This window comes from Pelobates fuscus, chromosome 6, assembly GCF_036172605.1.
Source record: "Pelobates fuscus isolate aPelFus1 chromosome 6, aPelFus1.pri, whole genome shotgun sequence".
Classification (NCBI taxonomy): Eukaryota; Metazoa; Chordata; class Amphibia; order Anura; family Pelobatidae; genus Pelobates; species Pelobates fuscus.
Window position 1 is genome coordinate 249365724 of NC_086322.1, and position 19768 is coordinate 249385491.

The following is a 19768-nucleotide window of genomic DNA, read 5'->3' on the forward strand; positions in this document are numbered from 1 at the left end:
TATGGAATTAAGAGTCATTTTCAAGGCTCTTCTTCACTTCAGAGGCTTGCTGAAGAACAAGTGGGTCCAAATTTGCTCAAATATCAATGCACCTGCATCCTATATCTATCAAGATGGGTCTCACAGATACGTATTGTTGGAATTCTAGCCCATAATGATCAGGGCACAGAAGAACAAACAGTGGCTCAGAATACAATGGCTGTTTGCTGGAGCCGAATAACTGTGGACAAGGTGGATTGGCAACCATGTCCTGACGTATCCTCGGGGTTGATGCAGATTGTCTGATACCCTACATAGATCTGATGGCCATTTCCTGGAACTACCAGGTCCAGAAGTATTTTTTACATGCTAGGACCAGAATGCTCAGGTTCAGGATACACTGACTCAAATTTAGAATTTTTTTCTGATATACATATTTTCCTGTTTTCGACTTTCCTAAAAAGGCAATGCAAAAGATGACAGTGGAAGACCGTGTCGACTCTAATTCCTATGATGAATAAGATGATTCTGGAACCTCCAAGGGAAATTCCAGTACGTCCAGACCTATTACAAGGGCCCATGACACACCAGGATACTCAAGTTCTGGTGTTGATGCGGGAGTCCATATTAGTATAGGCATCCCTGAGACGGTCATTGAGATCCTCTTACAATCCTATACAGGCTTTACTAAGCTTGACATGCTTTTGTCTGTTGGAATTACTCCTCGTTCAGGCCTTGAAAGGTTCTGTGTTATAACACTCTAGAGGAGCACTTAGCTGCACTTTGCTTCATATAGGCATTGATTGGAATCATGCCTCCACTGAGTGTGGTGAAGCCAATATGTGACGTACCCCTGGTCTCACAGGCCCTGACTGAACTATTATTCGAACCTCTAGAAGGAGCTTCCATGGTGGTAGCACAGAAAGTGCTGGTGGCTGGTACCCCAGTAAGGAGAATGGGTGATCTCCAGGCTTGATCCTGTGAACCCCCTTTCACTACTTTTCAACAGATATGGTCGTCTTGCATTTGGCACCTGAAGATCCTGCCTATGGTGAATGCTTATCTATGTCATTCTCTACCTGTACTGTACCGATTGAGCGTTGATGCCCCTGGTGCTTTGCTTCATGTAAGCAACAATTGAACTCAAGCCTCTGCTGAGGGTGTTGAAACCAATATGTGTTGTACCACTGGTCTCACGGGCCCTGACTGAACCATTATTTGAACCTCTAGAAGGAGCTTCCATGGTGGTAGCACAGAAAGTGCTGGTGGCAGGTACCCCAGTAAGAAGAATGGGTGAACTCCAGGCTTGATCCTGTGAACCCCCTTTCACTACTTTTCAACAGATATGGTCATCTTGCATTTGGCACCTGAAGATCCTGCCCATGGTGAATGCTTATCTATGTCATTCTCTACCTGTACTGAAGGGTACCGATTGAGCGTTGATGCCCCTGATGCTTTGCTTCATGTAAGCAACAATTGAACTCAAGCCTCCGCTGAGGTTGTTGAAACCAATATGTGACGTACCACTGGTCTCACGGACTCTGACTGAACCTCTAGCAGGAGCTTCCATGATGTTAGCACAGACGTTGCTGTTGCTGGTGACTGGTACCTCAGCAAGGTGAATGTATGAACTCCAGGCTTGATCCTGTGTACCCCCATTCACTGAATTTAAACAGGATATAGTTGTCTTGCATGTAGCACCAGAGATCCTGCCTAACGTGAGAGCCGTTCAATGCCATTCTCTACCTGTACCAAAGGATTTGGGGCATTCTCTACTATTGTTGTTACAGCGTCTCGTGGGCTTCCATGGCAATGGTCTCTGCTGAAACTTTGTAAAGTTGGCATTTGGACCTTTTGGACCTAGTTTGTCCTGCATTACATATTGGACATTGAAGCAATTAATGAGGCACAGTTTGGACGTCACGTCCGTTCTCTACCTGTGCTGGAGGGTATCAGGGCACTCTCCTCTCATGCTGTTGCAGCATCATGGTTTCTGCTGACACTTTTTGTAAGCTAGCATTTGAACCTCTTTAGACACGTTTGTCTGGCATTTCATACTGTTCGTTAAAACAGTCTATGATGCACAATTTGGTACTCAAGTACTTAACTCAGTTCATTCTTCTATCTATGTTGAATTATTCTGATTATTTGATTGGCTATTCTGTCCCTCCCTTTGCAAGCTTGGGTATTCCCCATGTGTATATGCTGCCATGATTAGCCAGGAAAGTGGAAAATGTATTCATACTTACCGTAATTCTTTTCCTGGCTATTATTCATGGCAGCATATACTTCCCACCCATTCATGTCTCTATTTATGTACTGTAGAGCTTGTAAACTGACTGAGGACCTTAGGGATGGAGCCTCCTTTTAAAACCTTGGTGGTTTTCCTGTCCTATCGGCTGTAGGGGAGGAGCTAACCCATGTGTATATGCTGCTATGAATAATAGCCAGGAAAAGAAAATTACGGTAAGTATGAATACATTTTCCACTATAATAAGTGTGGGTGCACTTAATGTGACAGCAGTGAATTACGGTTGAACAGACATATAGCGCAAATTCCAGTTTTTGTTTACTTTTGTTTTGATCAGAACGTGCACTATTGACTCCGTCCTGAAGGGGTTAACATTATATTCTTATAAATATTTTTTATAAATTTACACAAGCAATTACAAGTATTTTGAAACATATATTTTTAAATATGTCTTTTAATGTATTGTGTCAATTTATTTTCTATATGTTACCTCAATTTATTTTCAACATATCTTTTAATGTATTGTGTCAATTTATTTTTCATATGTTACCTGTCTTATTCTAAAGATACTTACAATAGTGAGACAGAAATATAATACAAATTGGACAAAATATAAGTCATAATAGCTCTTCTGACATCAGTAAGTAAAAAAAACATGCAGGCATTTAGGCAAAACAATATTTTACTGAGTTCCAGAAACAATTTATCTTCTGCCAAATTTGTTTCCAAGAATGTTTTTAATAATAAATGTTCTCTTATTGCTGGAAATGTATTCCACTTTAATTCTGTTCAGAACAGGAATGTTCTATTTTTCTACTTTTAGATATCTCCGCCTCCGTTCTTACAGCTTACACAATATCCTTTGCTTGTATAAAGCGTATATTGTTGGATTGTGAGAGTGCTTTTTTGGTTTTCAGTCTGAGACTGTTGCAATGACCATGAAAGCTGTACTTGCTCTCTTGGCTCTGGCACTGGCCACTATTTTGGCACTAGTCTGTGTTTTAGTTACTCGAACAGGGAAGTCTGATCAGGGATGTGATTCTGATTTACAACCTGAACATCTCCAGAACATAGGTGAGCATCAGAAGAAAGCAACTGATCAAAGTCTGGTATTTTCTGATCTGAAACCGGAAGAATACACACAAATTGTTAAATATCTAAAGAATAGTCTTGGCGTAGAGTTAGTTAACGCAGCTGATGCTAAACCATCAGAAAATTGTATCTATTACATTCAAGTGAAATATCCTTCAAAACAAGATGTGCTCAATTATTTAGACAGAGGAGCTTCAAAGCCAAGAAGGGAAGCACTTGCAGTGGTTTTCTTTGGAAATCAAAAAGATCCCAACATTACCGAGTATGTGGTTGGGCCTCTTCCAAAACCATCTTATCACAATGATATCACTTTGCAAAAGTATAAAGGTAAGCTACCTTATCATCGGAGACCTGTGATGGGGAAGGAATATGCTGATGTTTATAATTTACTTTATCAGCAGGAGTTTTCCACAGCCCCAAACTTTTTAACAAATGCCTTTGGCTATGATGGGACAAACTTTGCTTCTCTTACAACAGTGCCAAGAGGATTCAAATCTGGAGATAGAAGTACTTGGTTTGTCTTATTCCACAATGTGAGTGGCAGTTGCTTTTCCTTGCATCCAGTTGGATTGGAGGTACTTATTGATCACAAGAGTCTGGATTTCACCAAGTGGATGGTTACAAAAGTGTTTTATAATGGTAAATATTACTCTAATATGGCTGACCTAGAGAAAAAGTATAATGAAGGGAAAGTGAATGTAATCCAGATGAGTAGGGTTTTACCAGAAAATGATATTGGCAGCATGAATCCAAAAGTCACACCGGTAGCTGGAGGTCCTGTCCAATTTGATCCTGTTCAACCTCGTTATAGAATCAGTCAAAACCATGTTAGATTCCAGTCCTGGAGTTTTGCCTTTGGTATGAATGTGAACACAGGTTTACGTCTTTTTGACATCAGATTTAACAATGAACGGATTGTATTTGAATTAAGCACACAAGAAGCTATTGCAATCTATGGCTCTAATGCTCCTGGTGGAATGATCACTAGATATCTAGATGGTAGTTTTGGGATTGGTAGATTTTCCTTTGAATTGGTGAGGGGTGTTGATTGCCCATATCTAGCCACATATGTTGATACCCACTACCTAATGGAATCAGAGACTCCAGAGACAGTAAAAAATGCTATATGTATTTTTGAACAGAACACTGGAACACCACTTAGACGTCACTATTCCAATATGCACTCCATGTATTATGGTGGGATGGCAAATACTGTTCTGATCATCAGAGCCGTATCTACTCTAATTAATTATGACTATGTCTGGGATTTTATATTCTATCAAAATGGAGCTATTGAAACTAAGATACATGCTACTGGATATATCAGCTCTTCATTCTTTTTTGATGATGGTCTTGACTATGGCTCCCGAGTCGGTGAATACACATTGGGAACACTTCATACACATTTTATCAACTACAAGGTGGATATGGATGTTGGAGGTAAGATGTGTGCATAAAAACATTTAGTTAAATTAACCAATCCATATTTTAGATCACAATTCTACTATGGTTATTACGAAATAATTTACAAGACTGTTGCTGCAAAAATCTGTAATCCAAGAGCCCATTGCAGCTTGGTGAAATGTATAGTTACATAGTGACGTGTGTCCATCGATTTTAGCCTTCCTCACATTTGTTAACTATAGTCACCAAATTTTTTTAGCTTAATGAAGCAGTTTCAGTGTATAGATCATGCCCCAGCAGTCCCACTGCTCAATTCTCTGTCATTTAGGATTTATATCCCTTTGTTTACACATTCTTAGTCCCACATCCCTGCATGTGACTGACACAGCATTCCTAAACACTTCCTGTAAAGAGTGATCTAATGTTTACACTACCTTTATTTTAAATCCTGTGTAATTTATTGTAATGGCTACCCAGGTAGTGAGAGGGTATCAGCCGTTGGAGACGTCCTTTTCCCTTGCAAGCTGCTGCATAAAAGTAAAGCTGGTATAATCCCATCCACGAGATCCAGAAGGAGAGTCAGGTTCAGCTGTAAAAAGAGCAGAGTAATACTCCCAAATAATCCCCTTCCAAGAACGAGACGAGGCTACGTTTTGAAGGGTCAAGAAGAACTCAGGGCTGGAACACCCAGCCTGGTTTTTATTACCATTTTGTAAATATAGGACCACCCACAGGGAGGGACAAAACAACCAATCGTACACGTACATCATTGAAACCACTCCCAGTAATTACACACAAAATCCTCCCCTCTGTCTGTGATATAATTATGGTTTAACATAATTATCACAGACAGTAAAAATACAGTTTTTACACATACACTGTAACTTTAAAACCATACATCCAATCTTCATAAAAATTATATTTAAACTCAGCATAAATCAAACATAAACAATTCCAAAAATCAGTCAAATCCCTCCAGCGGATCAAAAGTTAAGTGGAAGTCCATTATGACCGACCGCAAGCACAATTTCCTGCCCAAAACAGTTCCATAGATTTGGGCTGTGCGGTCGGTCAATTTCATGCAGAAAACCGACTAAGTCCCATCTTCGAACGGGACTTAGTCTCTGGAGCTGCAAGTTCAGTATGGAAGAAGGTAAGGGTCAGCGGTGTTCGTGTATTTGCGCATCCGATTTTAGTTCCACAGAATCTTTAGCATACACCGCTGACCGCGTTCGAATGAACAAAGCCACGTGTTTGACTGTCGAATGGCGGCCACCCAGTGGTCGGCAATTAAACTGCAGTAACCTCACAGCCTGGGAGGTAAATTGCCTGCACACTTTAACTTCTGGGAGGTCTGCCTGTGTGGTACTTGGTTCAGTAAGCCCCATTTACTGAACCAAGAGGGAGAAAGCCAGGAACAAGTTATTTTACAGGTCTGGGGACATAGTCTTAAAGGGGCATGGTTCACCAAAGTCACAATATGGGCCATACACACCAAATAAAAGTCCATACGTTTTCAGGGGCACAATCTTCCAGGGGCCATAGTCATGAGGAAGGAGGCTGGCAAACAGGCTTCTCCACAATCCAGGGAAGCAGGGCAACTTATCATTTAAAGGGCCAGTTACAAATAGCAATTTGTAACATATCTCCCCGTTGGGGGGAAAGACTAACCAGGCACCTGACCTTCTGTCGGTCAGTGCCTCCGTTAGTCGATCCACGAACCCACAATAACCAAATGCCAGAGTAGCCCACCCACAACAAACAGGTACAAGGGTGACCCACCCACAAGAAACAATTACTGCACCTGGGTATTTTGCTGTGGTGATGGGGCAACATGCTGTGAGGACTTTAGGGAGGGCAGAGGCCGACTGCACTCTGCCCAGCTGCCAGCTCTTCTGCTGGGGTGCTGAGACCATAGTCCGGCTCAGTAGCCAAGGGAACATGGAAGTTAGTAGGGGTTAACATCGCCTCTGTTAACCCTGGTGCCACGCTAGGAGTTAGCTGGGGAGGGAAATTGGTGCTTACCCCCTCCTCCTGTTGTCCCGGTGAGGGTAGTTGGGGATCTGGATAGGCTGTCCAGAATCCCGGTAGGTCAGGCACAGAGACCACGGTCCCATCTGCGCCGTCTGGGAGATTGGTGTCTCCCCTTGTTATGGTAAGCTGCCGCTGGGGAGAGAGGGTGCTGCGCTCCTCTCCCTGAAACACAGGCTACCGCTGGGGAGGAAGGACGACATCTTCAGCTCCTTGGGGTACACACTGCCGCTGGGGAGGAAGAATGGCACCTTCAGCTCCCTGGGACACACACTGCAGCTGGGGAGGAAGGACGACACCTTCAGCTCCCTGGGGTTCACACTGCCGCTGGGGGGAAAGGACGACACCTTCGGCCCCCTGGGGTTCACACTGCTGCTGGGGGGGAAGGACGACACCTTAGGCCCCCTGGGGTACACACTGCTGCTGGGGGGGAAGGACGGCACCTTCTGCTCCCTGGGGTACACACTGCCGCTGGGGAGGAAGGACGACACCTTCAGCTCCCTGGGGTTCACACTGCCGCTGGGGGGGAAGGACGACACCTTCGGCCCCCTGGGACTCCCACTGCCCTGGCGGTACCTCCAAAGTATACTGGGACTGACTGGAACTGAGTAGGTATTGGTAATCCTGCTCCAGTTCCCATTCCTGGATGGTCAATTCAAACAGGTCTGGCACTAGGTCTTCATCCATAGGGAGATCTAGTATGGTTGCTCTGGAATCATATATGTCCCATAGCCGTGACTCTGCAGTGTCCCCGAACCTTGGTCCGGAAAAGGCGTCCCATAATAGACCAGGGCCACTATAATCCTCGCCCTCTGGTCTGTCGCACTTAGCCCTCCCGGGAACACGCTGAACTGCATACCAATGTAGCGCCTGGTATGCGTCGTCGAGCCCCAGTTCCTTCCGTGCCAGAGAATTCAGCTGCATTACCAACTCCCACCTGGGCTGTTCTCCCATCATAGGCATCCGTAGGGCCACTCGGGCCTGTAGTCGCTGCTCCTCGCTGGGGAGACGCTCACCTCGCACACGCTGGACACCCTCCAGGGCTTCGTCCCACATCTCTTTCCTGGCGCCCTCTCTGCAGTCCAACTTGGTTGCCTCTGATACTGACTCACCCAATGGGGCCAAGAGGCTCTGTCGAATGGCGGCCACCCAGCGGTCGGCAATTAAACTGCAGTAACCTCACAGCCTGGGAGGTAAATTGCCTGCACACTTTAACTTCTGGGAGGTCTGCCTGTGTGGTACTTGGTTCAGTAAGCCCCATTTACTGAACCAAGAGGGAGAAAGCCAGGAACAAGTTATTTTACAGGTCTGGGGACATAGTCTTAAAGGGGCATGGTTTACCAAAGTCACAATATGTCCCCAGACGGTTCTTAAAGGGCCATACACACCAAATAAAAGTCCATACATTTTCAGGGGCACAATCTTCCAGGGGCCATAGTCATGAGGAAGGAGGCTGGCAAACAGGCTTCTCCACAATCCAGGGAAGCAGGGCAATTTATCATTTAAAGGGCCAGTTACAAATAGCAATTTGTAACGTTTATAATTTCTCATCTCATGCTCTGTTAATAGATTGCTAGACCCTGCAGTAGCCTCCTTTATCTAATTAAAGTTCAATTTACTGATCTGATTAAAGCTCAATTTACATCTGATTGAAAATTAAACCATTTTGTTTTCATGCAAGCTGTGTCAGTCACAGTCAGGGGAGGTGTGACTAGGGCTGCACAAACAGAATTAAAAGTGAATTAACTCCTAAATGGAAGAGAATTGAGCAGTGAGACTTCAGGGCATGATCAATACACAAAAAACTGCTATATGTAATGAGCAGATATTGGCCCAGTCTTGTTGCTAGGTGCATACTCCAGCACAATAACATATTTAAAGTGAAGAGCGCAACCACAGGACTTCAAAATAAACAAGATAACGTCATTTTTTACAGTTGTGCCCATACATTCACCATTTCAGTCCCATTACCAAGCTTTCCTTAATATGCCAAGGTAGTTGGACTGAAACATTGATTACATGAGTGCTTTTTTTCATGTTGGAGTAATAATTTTTAATTTTAAGTTATCTTTTCTAACTCTGTATCTGCACACTATACTGGGGCGACGCATTATGGGGCTGGTAAATAATTTTTTCCAGGGCTGCTTTTAATTCCCAGTCTGGCCCTGCTTGATAATGATACTCATGTTGTTCTGCAGCTCATTTAATGCTCTTCATTCCTTAGAAGAGAGATTATAATTTGGTATCAGTTGTAATGAGTTCATATTCAAGTTCTGAAGGGGTTTGCAGGTCAATTTAACAAATAAGTTGATATTACAATTCAGAGTGCATATATATTCTTAGATTTTAATGTGGTGTAAAGTTTGTATATTAGGATCACTACTCTCCAATAAATCTACATTTAGAGACACTCATATTCTTTAGTACTAAAATCCAACTACTTGGCCTTTATTTTCTTTCTAAACTTTGTGAAATTTAAATAGGGATAGACGTCTAGATCGTTAAGTCCGAATATACCTTGAATCCTTGGTGTTGACATAATTTTTTTCCGTCCGTTTTCTTGTCTCTGCCTATTCATTGTCCCCAGTTATTTTTTCAGATTTCCTTCGCTGATTGAGTAAAAAACCATGGCCTTAAACACTGTTCTTCCGGGTATCAGCATCTATATGTGTGTTTCCACCCAGCTATGACATGGTCTTTCCTATTGGGCACTTGAGTGAATGTGAGCTACAGGGTTTGTTTACTTCCCCATTACCCTCCCACTCAATCAACAGGGGCAGATTAGTGAGCTATTGGTAGGAGTGCATATTTGGAGCCCCATGGCCATGGCCATTCGCTTCTAGCCCTAGACAAAGGCGGATGTTAAGGTGCCAAAATGCGTGTCAAGCAGCTTTGGCTTTATTTTGTTTGTCTTTTGGTTTTATTCACCTCGTTTAGCACAGAGTTATGGTTAATTGATAGTTGTCATTTTGCTAGATTTAGGTGGATTAACGCTTTACATATATGTGATTTATTTTTTTGCCAAGAGCTCCTGGAGGAGCCTGCTTGCCAGCCTCCTGCCCACAGACTTTGTAAAAGTCTCTGTTTGTGCAATTGGGATTATATGGTTAGTTTACCGAACAACCGCACAAACCACCTTGGACCACCCTGGAGCTTATTAACACCTATTAACAACTTGGAACGTTTCTCACCGCAGTGTTCTAATTGTTCGTCGGGGGGGGGGGGGGCGCAATTCCTATAGACAACCACGAGGTGTCGGCTGTCTTGTTCGCATGTACGCAGGCAGTAGTGTTTGGACAGGAATCTCCTGAACTAAAATCGGCTACAGAAACTCCCGAACACTGCTGGACTTCCATCATCGCCTGAGCTTGCTTCTATACAAGTTAGAAGAGCACTGTTCGGTGGGATCATACGTCTGGATGAAGGGAACAAGCTCCAGGGTAAGACTATTGACTCAGTTCGAACTAGACCGACCGCAAGCCCTGATTCTCTGGTACTGTTTTGGGCATGGGACCATGCCTGCCGTCGGTCAAATAAATGACTTCCATAGAATTTATGAACCCCTGAACTGATCTGGGTGATTTTTGGATATGTTGGTCACCCAGATCAGGGCTATAAGGGGATGTGACATTTGTGGGGATATCATGTGTTTTGGGGTACTCTTGGGACTTTTTGGAAATGTGTGTTTGTTCTGCCTGGAGATAATTGGGTTAATGCAGTATCTGATGCAATTATCTCCCAGGCAGATGGGATGGATTGTATGCCTTGTGTGGGAGTGCCTTACATTGCAAAATGTGTTATTATTGGTTTTGAAGTTTGTGTCCCTGTCCCCAACAAGGTCCATGTGGGCGTACCCCATTGCTTGGGAATTGCATAAAAGGCCAAGTGTGACACCATTAAAATCAACGGGGAAAGTCCTTGTAAGTACTAGAGCTCCCAGGACTGAGTGTCGTCCAATGCTTCGGGGTGTCTAGAGCTTATTCCCCATTCGGCTCCAGGAGGGAGCGGTTCCAGGACCCCCAGTCAAGCCATGGCGACGGAGAGCAAGAGTGCTGAGGTTTGTCCCCTGTTCCAGCTAGGAAGCGGTCCTTGGCAGAGGTACCCAGCAAGGGGTACAGGGAGCTCCGCTACAGGCTGGATGGCTTCTAAGCCTAGAGCACCAGCAGATGTACCCAGGGAGCTGGTGGTCCACTTCCAGAATGACAGAGATAGGGCTGCAGGGAGCACACGCCATGTAAGTTCGAAGGAATAGCACTCATCTTCTACAAGGACCACTGTTTTGCCTTGTTGTGGGGTGAGAAGTGCCAGCAGGAGGCATAAAGAATATCACTCCTACCATTCCCATCCATCCTTAGAAGGCACAACATTTAATATAGATGGATATAGATGCATATTGGCAGTCCTCCAGGGCAAAGACAAACACCTGGTCCATGACCTTCATGAGGTGAACTCCTTGCTGGCTATAATATACCTCACTCAGGGCTTTCTACCAAGTGCTAGGTCTGGGACAACCAAAAGTGCACCACACCAATAGAACTCGGGGACTGCTATCTGATTTACCCCTAGACAGCCTGCACCAGACAACTATGCTCCAGTCACTACCTGATTAGCTGAGTGATAACATTTAGTAGTCCTATTTAGCCTACTCAGCTTATATTAATGTTTAGTTCTCTTTAACTTTTTTTTCAATGTTTTGTTTTCAAACTCTGTTACTATGTATTAACACCATGTAGCTTGAGTGGTTTAAATACCAATTTATTAACCCCTCCACCCAATGGTGGCATAGCAAGCATCCTAAACTGGTAATTTTCCATGGGTGTAACACTGTAAGGCTCTCATTGCATCCGGTCATGCTATGTGATCTTGAATGAAAGTCATTGTGACTCGCGCTGCCCAATTAAGGTTATGCACTGACAGGTTTACTCCAGATGCAGGGCCAGATTAAGAGCCCATTGGGCCTGGTGCTGACAATTATGATGGGCCTAATTACAGAATCTTATCGACCAAAAACACTAAAACCGTCATACCTCCCAAACGTCATGTATCTGATGGAGATGGTGTTGGAGGGAAACTCAAAGGATGCAGCTATAAGAAAACACATACTCTATGTTAATCTCTCTCTAATTTATGCTTTCATCTTTCAAGTAAATCCATAACAGCAGTGTCCAGTGAAGCAGGAAGTCAATAGGCGGGGTAGTGGGCCACTGATGCGAATCACATGACCAGAACTGCGAAAAGGGTCGAACATGCCCAAAACAGGGGGCATGTCTGACCAAAGAATTGGAAGGCCAGTCTGGCATCAGTGTCCCTATGTATCACAGTGTCAGTGTCCCCATGTCGCCCAATCCCCTAGTCTCCCAGTGTCTCAGTGTCCCCATGTCTCAGTGTGTCCCGTGTCACTAGAATACTAGGGGACACTGAGAGACATGGTGACACTAAGAGATCTGGGGACACTGAGACACTTAGGGGACACATGGGGACACTGGGAGACATGGAGACACTGGGAGACATGGGGACACCGAGACATTTAGGGACACTGGGAGAAATGACACAGACACTAGGGACACAGAGACATGGGGACACAGACACTGGGATACATGGGGACACTGATACATTTGGTGACACTAAGACACTGAGAGACATGGGAAAACAGACACTGGGAGACATGGGGACACTGAGACACTAGGGACACTGGTTGGGAGGCATGGGGACACTGAGACACTTGGGGACATGGGGCACTAGGGACACTGAGAGACATGGGGACACTGAGACACTATGGACACTGGCTGGGAGACATGTGAACACCCCATACTAAATACATCTGGCTAGGGCTGGATTAACATAGGGGCTGATGGAGCTGCAGCTCCAGGCCCAGGGAATAGGAACATTTTTTTTTTTTTTAAATGGGCCTATTCCATGGGCCTGGAGCTGCAGCTCCATCAGCCCCTATGTTAATCCAGCCCTGACCAGATGTATTTAGTTTACTAACAGTATATATTTGTGTAACGGAGCTCCCCGTACTCCGACCGAGTACCCTCCGTTGATGGACGCTTCCTAGCTTGCGCCGAGGACCACAAGCACCGCACCGGACACCACAACCACCGCAGACTCTGCAACCGCCGTAGCTTGACTGGAGTCTCGCCGTCTTCCTTTCACCCTGCATCAGCTTCTGTCCTCCAGGACCGTGTGGGAACGACCTCTTTCTTCCACCCTGTATGAACATCCAGCATCCAGGACTGACTGTGTGGGGAAGACCTCTCCTCCAAGGGGATCGTATCATTAACAAGCTCTTAAAAGAGCTAAGTGATTCAAGCTCAGGGGAGTATGCAGAACATAGCAATCCCCAGTGTGATTATAACAGCTCCCTCCAATAACAAGACAAGGCTACATTTTGAGGGATCAAGAAGAACTGTCTAAAACTTTTATATTTTTATATATTTATTTATATTTTATATATTTATATTTGTATAATTTTAATATATTTTAGAGGTGGGGGGAGACAATAATTAACAGAAACTATCTCACGTGCCTGCAGAATTAGAAATATGCAAATCTACCCGAATATACAAATGAACCAATCTTGCTATTCAGGTAGTGCATATTGCTGTTGCTACCAACAGAGGGCACTAGACAAGCTCCATTGCCAAATCCACCTAGTTGGTAGCAAACCTCAGCAGTACAGGAGAGCAGGCAATACATTTCACAGTACACACACACTATAAACAATTACATTACACACACACTGCACCTATAATGGGTACAGGGTGACTAAAACATAAGAGAAATAAAGCAACCTACATAAATAGTATGTCTGAAGGTAGAATAGGGGCTTTAACCCCTTAAGGACAGAGCTTCAGAAGCTTGTCTTTCACTTAATGACAACATTTATTGCACCGACGCATATTATATACCATTTTTTTAAAGAACAGAAAGGGCTTTAATTTGATGTAACATATATCTACATAAATGCTTATTTATTATAAAAAAATATAGAAAAATGCAAAAAAAAAGAAACATTTTGAGTTTGTTTTACAGTTTTTGCAATAATAATGTGTGCACAATTAGTGCAGGTTAAGGAAAGTAATTAAAAACAAATTCATTTAGTTGTTCTGATTTACATAATATATAATTCTATTTAATATTTTTGTAAATGATCTTGAAGACAGCATGTTTCAGTGTTTGCAGATGACACAAAACTTTGTAAAATAATACAATGTGAGCAAGATATTACTTTGCTGCAGAAGGATTTAGATAGACTGGAGGACTGGGCACTCAAATGGCAGATGAAATTTAATGTTGAAAAATGCAAAGTTATGCACTTCGGCGTAAAGAATACACAAGCAACGTATACCCTTAATGGAAGTGAATTAGGGATAACAACACACGAAAAGGACTTGGGAATTGTTATAGACAACAAACTATGCAACAATGTGCAATGTCAATCAGCAGTGGCCAAGGCCAGTAAGGTATTGTCATGCATGAAAAAGGGCATTCATTCTCGGGACGAGAATATCATTTTGCCTCTCTATAAATCACTGGTAAGACCACATATTGAATATGCTGTGCAATTTTGGGCACCTGTTCTAAAGAAGGATATCATGGCACTAGAAAAAGTGCAGAGGCGGGCTACAAAATTAATAAAAGGAATGGAACATATCAGCTATGAAGAAAGGTTAACAAATTTAAACCTATTTAGTTTAGAAAAATGTCGCCTGAGAGGGGATATGATAACATTATACAAATATATTCGGGGCCAATACAAACCATTGTGTGGAAATCTATTCATAAACCGGACTTTACATAGGACACGAGGCCATGCGTTTAGACTGGAAGAAAGAAGATTTCGTCTAAGGCAAAGGAAAGGTTTTTTTACTGTAAGAACAATCAGGATGTGGAATTCTCTGCCTGAAGAAGTGGTTTTATCAGAGTCCATACAGATGTTCAAACAGCTACTAGATGCATACTTGCAAAGACAGAATATTCAAGGATATAATCTTTCAATGTAGGGTAATAACTGCTTGATTCAAGGATAAATCTGACTGCCATTCTGGGGTCAAGAAGGATTTTTTTGTCCTAGCTTGTTGCAAAATTGTGCTTCAAACTGGGGTTTTTTGTTGTTGTTTTTTTTGCCTTTTGCCTTTTGGATCAACAGCAAAAAAACAGGTGTGAGGAAGGCTGAACTTGATGGACGCAAGTCTCTTTTCAGCTATCTAACTATGTAACTATGTAACTATGTAATGTGTCTGGGATTTAAAGTTTTTTTTGGTAGTTACAGGTCACAAAGCACAAGGAGTAAAATAAACTTTAAATGTGGAGCGATTTTAGAATTTGGTATGTTTGTCGTGTAAGCTTAAAGCGGCACTGTCATGCCGAACTTACCTTTCCTCAATCTCTTCCTCTTCTCCCCCTCTCTCAGGATCTGTTATTCTTTTCTTCCTGTCTTCTTTAGTTTTCTTTAAAATCATAAGACAAAGTAGGGACTCTGTCTTATGGAGGATTCCTCCGCTTGACCAGCTCTGACCAGCGGAGGAGCAAAGTGTGCTTCATTTCCGCTGGTCAGAGCAATTTTCCCATGATCCCTAGCTTTCCTCCCTGTTCCCACAATGCTTCCTGTCAGTATTGCCGAACGTCCTGTCACTTAGACAGAACGCCGGCAAAACTGCCGAATTGCATCCTAACAGAATGAGAAGAGTTTCTCCATTGGTGTTAGGATGCAATTCGGTACTTTGTTCGGATCGGAATTTCATTCTGATGAATGAAACCCCGATCCTATTCATTGCCGCGGCTGCATCTTGCAGCCGCTTAGTAGATAACTCCCTAATTCCCACGGTATCAGGGAGCTATCTACTAAAAGGCTGAAAGACCTAAACTGGTCTTTCAGCCAACTTTACTAACACTAAGTAAAAATGAATAGTAAATAATATGCCCCTACTCGCTATACCGCGAGTAGGGGCATGTCTAATAAGCAGTGAGCAGCCTGTGGCTGCTCACTGTAAAAAAAAAAAAAAAAAAAAATATTGCCCCCCACCCCTAAACGACGGATGGGGGCTGTAAAGTAAAATAAGGGAGGGAGACCTATTGTCCCCTCCCCCCCGGCCCCCACCCCTGAGCGGTGGGTGGGGGCCATAAAGATAATGAGGGGGGGGGGACCTACTGTCCTCCCCCCCCCCGGCCCCCACCCCTGGGCGGCGGGTGGGGGCCATAATGGTAATAAGAGGGGGGGACCTACTGTCCTCCCCCCCCGGCCCCCACCCCTGGGCGGTGGGTGGGGGCCATAATAGTAGTAGGGGGGGGACCTACTGTCCTCCCCCCCGGCCCCCACCCCTGGCCGGCGGGTGGGGGCCATAATGGTAATAAGAGGGGGGGGGGACCTACTGTCCTCCCCCCCCCCGGCCCCCACCCCTGGGGGTCGGGTGGAGGTCATAACAGTAGTAGGGGGGGGGGGACCTACTGTTCTACCCCCCCCCGGCCCCCACCCCTGGGCGGCGGGTGGGGGCCATAATAGTAGTAGGGGGGGGACCTACTGTCCTACCCCCCCGGCCCCCACCCCTGGGCGGCGGGTGGGGGCCATAATAGTAAAAAGGGGGGGGGACCTACTGTCCTCCCCCCCCCGGCCCCCACCCCTGGGCGGCGGGTGGGGGCCATAATAGTAGTAGGGGGGGGGGACCTACTGTCCTCCCCCCGGCCCCCACCCCTGGGCGGCGGGTGGGGGCCATAATAGTAATAAGGGGGGGGGACCTACTGTCCTCCCCCCCGGCCCCCACCCCTGGGCGGCGGGTGGGGGCCATAACGATAATGGGGGGGGACCTACTGTCCTCCCCCCGCCCCCACCCCTGGGCGGCGGGTGGGGGCACTAAGTAAATTCCCCCCCCCCCCCCATCAAGGTGACTAGGGGTGCCCAAGCCCCTAGTCACCCACCCCCCACCCAAATAAAAAATGCCCCTACCTACCCCCCTCACCCTAAAAAATAGTGAGGGGGGAATAAAATTGCTAACCTGTAAAGTAAAATTAAACTTACCATTCGACGTCTTCTTTTTTCTAAAATCTTCATTTTCAGCCCCAAAAAAGGCCAAATAAAAAACCATCATAGCCGTCGAACTAAAAATAAAATAAAAAAACCCGAGCGCAAAAAAAAAACCAGACGAAAAAGAAAAAACCCGAGCGCACAAAAAAATAATCCATCTTCACCCATGGAGGGCTCCGCGCAGACTGAGCTCCGCAGGGCGGGGCAAGGCTTATAAAGCCTTGCCCCGCCCTGCAATTAGCCTAAGAACACTCTGATTGGTGGGTTTAAGCCAATCAGAGTGCTCTTTGTAATTTTACAAGCGTGGGAAAGTTCTTTGGAATTTTCCCACACTTGTAAAATGACACAGAGCACTGTGATTGGATGGGTTTCAAGCCATCCAATCACAGTGCTCTGTGTCATTTTACAAGCGTGGGAAAGTTCTTTGGAATTTTCCCACGCTTGTAAAATGACACAGAGCACTGTGATTGGATGGATTTCAAGCCATCCAATCACAGTGCTCTGTGTCATTTCACAAGCGTGGGAAAGTTCTTTGGAATTTTCCCACGCTTGTAAAATGACACAGAGCACTGTGATTGGATGGCTTGAAATCCATCCAATCACAGTGCTCTGTGTCATTTTACAAGCGTGGGGAAGTTCTTTGGAATTTTCCCACGCTTGTAAAATGACACAGAGCACTGTGATTGGATGGATTTCAAGCCATCCAATCACAGTGCTCTGTGTCATTTTACAAGCGTGGGAAAGTTCTTTGGAATTTTCCCACGCTTGTAAAATGACACAGAGCACTGTGATTGGATGGTTTGAAATCCATCCAATCACAGTGCTCTGTGTCATTTTACAAGCGTGGGAAAGTTCTTTGGAATTTTCCCACGCTTGTAAAATGACACAGAGCACTGTGATTGGATGGATTTCAAGCCATCCAATCACAGTGCTCTGTGTCATTTTACAAGCGTGGGAAAGTTCTTTGGAATTTTCCCACGCTTGTAAAATGACAAAGAGGACTGTGATTGGATGGCTTGAAATCCATCCAATCACAGTGCTCTGTGTCATTTTACAAGCGTGGGAAAATTCCAAAGAACTTTCCCACGCTTGTAAAATGACACAGAGCACTGTGATTGGATGGATTTCAAGCCATCCAATCACAGTGCTCTGTGTCATTTTACAAGCGTGGGAAAATTCCAAAGAACTTTCCCACGCTTGTAAAATGACACAGAGCACTGTGATTGGATGGCTTGAAATCCATCCAATCACAGTGCTCTGTGTCATTTTACAAGCGTGGGAAAATTCCAAAGAACTTCCCCACGCTTGTAAAATGACACAGAGCACTGTGATTGGCTTAAACCCACCAATCGGAGTGTTCTTAGGCTAATTGCAGGGCGGGGCAAGGCTTTATAAGCCTTGCCCCGCCCTGCGGAGCTCAGTCTGCGCGGAGCCCTCCATGGGTGAAGATGGATTATTTTTTTGTGCGCTCGGGTTTTTTCTTTTTCGTCTGGTTTTTTTTTTGCGCTCGGGTTTTTTTATTTTATTTTTAGTTCGACGGCTATGATGGTTTTTTATTTGGCCTTTTTTGGGGCTGAAAATGAAGATTTTAGAAAAAAGAAGACGTCGAATGGTAAGTTTAATTTTACTTTACAGGTTAGCAATTTTATTCCCCCTCACTATTTTTTAGGGTGAGGGGGGTAGGTAGGGGCATTCTTTATTTGGGTGGGGGGTGGGTGACTAGGGGCTTGGGCACCCCTAGTCACCTTGATGGGGGGGGGGGAATTTACTTAGTGCCCCCACCCGCCGCCCAGGGGTGGGGGCGGGGGGAGGACAGTAGGGTCCCCCCCATTATCGTTATGGCCCCCACCCGCCGCCCAGGGGTGGGGGCCGGGGGGGAGGACAGTAGGTCCCCCCCCCCTTTTACCATTAGGGCCCCCACCCGCCGCCCAGGGGTGGGGGCCGGGGGCTGGAGGACAGTAGGTCCCCCCCCTTATTACTATTATGGCCCCCACCCGCCGCCCAGGGGTGGGGGCCGGGGGGGAGGACAGTAGGTCCCCCCCCCTACTACTATTATGGCCCCCACCCGCCGCCCAGGGGTGGGGGCCGGGGGGGGGGAGGACAGTAGGTCCCCCCCCCTTATTACTATTATGGCCCCCACCCGCCGCCCAGGGGTGGGGGCCGGGGGGGGAGGACAGTAGGTCCCCCCCCCCACCTATTAATATTATGGCCCCCACCCGCCGCCCAGGGGTGGGGGCCGGGGGGTGGAGGACAGTAGGTCCCCCCCCCCTTATTACTATTATGGCCCCCACCCGCCGCCCAGGGGTGGGGGCCTGAGGGGAGGACAGTAGGTCCCCCCTCATTCCCATTATGGCCCCCATCCGCCGCCCAGGGGTGGGGGCCTGAGGGGAGGACAGTAGGTCCCCCCTCATTCCCATTATGGCCCCCACCCGCCGTCCAGGGGTGGGGGCCGGCGGGGGAGGAGAGTAGGTCCCCCGTCCCCCCCTTATTACCCTTTTTTTTTTACAGTGAGCAGCCACAGGCTGCTCACTGTTTAGTGGACATGCCCCTACTCGCGGTATAGCGAGTAGGGGCATTGGGGAGATTTTAATCTCCCTTGTGCTATTATGGGGGTCATATTGACCCCCATAGAGTGAGGAGGGGACCTGGGGGGCTTATGAAGTGGTGGGGAGCACTGCTCCCTGCCGCTTCTGTCTTTACATATTGCAAGGAGGGAGCTGCACGCCGGTAGCTCCCTCCTTGTAATAAACCGAACAAACAAACGAACACTGATACACAGTGATACTCAGTGATACACAGTGGTTAGTTTGTTCGTCTGATTTTTTCTATTCATTCATTCGTCTGTCTGATGAATGAATGAATAGGTGAAATTCCCGTTCGCATGTCCAGGTGTTTCACTGGGCATGTGCGGGAATCTCAGGGCTATCTAGTGTGGGCAGATGACGTGTCCCACAGGGACTTCACCTACCCACACAAAGATGGCGGCG

General features: G+C 45.8%; 1 protein-coding gene across 1 annotated transcript in view; it reads left to right on the plus strand.

Moving 5' to 3' along the window:
- Positions 1-3152: 3152 nt before the first annotated feature.
- AOC3 (amine oxidase copper containing 3) overlaps positions 3153-19768 on the plus strand; it is an 89035-nt gene continuing 72419 nt past the window's right edge. The window contains exon 1 of the mRNA XM_063458918.1: positions 3153-4762. Within this exon, the coding sequence (XP_063314988.1) occupies positions 3163-4762 (1600 nt within the window). The 5' untranslated portion in view covers positions 3153-3162. The remainder of the gene's footprint in view (positions 4763-19768) is intronic.